The 1,377-nt window shown below is 42.9% G+C and overlaps 1 protein-coding gene across 1 annotated transcript; it reads left to right on the top strand.

Annotated features, from left to right (window-relative positions):
- The first annotated feature begins 297 nt into the window (after window positions 1–297).
- Window positions 298–994, top strand: defbl2 (defensin, beta-like 2). Its single transcript, XM_085363679.1, has 3 exons — window positions 298–475; window positions 755–866; window positions 973–994. Exons 1-3 carry the CDS (start codon window positions 298–300, stop codon window positions 992–994), a joined length of 312 nt encoding a protein of 103 aa, XP_085219805.1.
- The last annotated feature ends 383 nt before the right edge of the window (window positions 995–1,377 follow it).

Genomic DNA, 1,377 nt, shown 5'->3' with positions numbered 1-1,377 from the left:
AGAACTGTTCTGCTTACCTTCTGTAATACAAATATATTAGATAGTCCTTTACCTTTAAATGCTACATTTTCTTTTGAAAGAGTCCACTCTCGTCTAAATTAACTGCTCTGCTCTGCCATAGGGGCATATCCTATAAGAACTAGTTTGTGTTTTGCATATTGACAGACAGTTACAGGGATGGTTCTTTTGAATAATAAACAAAAAGAAACTTCAAATTCTCAAGAGGCTGCAGCTGTTGATTATGCTGAGTGAACCGACAGTCCTGACCTTCAGCCCTCAGACTCTCATCACTCAGTGATGCTCTGCTATTGTGATTTGGACAGAGCACGCCGGACTCCTCCCCCGTGCTTCAACTGCTGTATAAATGCAGCACCAGCGCGTCAGCGGCAGTGTCTGAAAGCTCATTGGTACCCAAACATGAAGGGACTGAGCTTGGTTCTCCTCGTGCTTCTCCTGATGCTCGCAGCTGGGGAGGGTAAGGATTGAATGCATCCGCTTTGTCACAGTAAGAGACTGAAATGAAGCAAATCAAAGTGTCGCATATGCTCAAACTACACCGTAAGTGTACTGGGCCTGTTTGTGTTTGAACTGAGGAGAAGTAAGACATCATAAAACGATACAACTTTCTATGTCAGATACATTTTAGGTGCTGTAAATATCTGAAGGATTCGTTGCCACCATAGCTTATGGAAATGCCAGTAAGCCAACATTCATCAGGGATGCTGGAATGTCATTTTTAAATAATTATCTACAGGAACTGATCCAGAAACGCAGTACTGGACTTGTGGGTATAGAGGACTCTGCAGACGGTTCTGCTATGCTCAAGAATACATTGTTGGTCATCACGGCTGCCCCCGAAGATACAGGTAGGCGTGGAACGATTGTTATAGTGCTTTTGCTAAAGGTACAAACCCATAAGAAATTATCTCTAATTGCAAGTTTAACTGAAGTTTTACTCTTCTATTTTTCCAGGTGCTGTGCTATGAGATACTAGCAGCGCTCCACTTGCCTAATGCTGCCTGAAAGTTATCACATCATCAGTTCTGACATATTCAGTACAGGCAGCTGTGGTCATAGTAACGCTCCTGGATGAAACTATGACAACTTTACTGTCATTCGACCCCTCTTGGCCTCCCAGCATCCTGTGGGATCTGACAATGAGTGCTTTTGAAGTGGACTTTCTGTAGCTAGACAAAGCTCATTTGCAGCTCTTAGGTGTGTATCTGCCATGTACCTCGCATTCTTTACAACAGAACTGTTTGAGCTGTCACCTTTACCTCTCTGGTCTGCAGTGTTGACAATAAATGCATTAAAATAAATGTGCTGATGTTTGGTTTGTTGATGCCATTAAGTTGGGATGCTCCCAGTCAGTCTAAA

Source organism: Diplotaxodon limnothrissa, linkage group LG10 (assembly GCF_057381915.1).
Source record: "Diplotaxodon limnothrissa isolate DT_005_m linkage group LG10, D_limnothrissa_male_GT1.1, whole genome shotgun sequence".
In the NCBI taxonomy this organism is placed as follows: domain Eukaryota; kingdom Metazoa; phylum Chordata; class Actinopteri; order Cichliformes; family Cichlidae; genus Diplotaxodon; species Diplotaxodon limnothrissa.
This window is presented reverse-complemented; position numbering and strand designations above follow the sequence as displayed.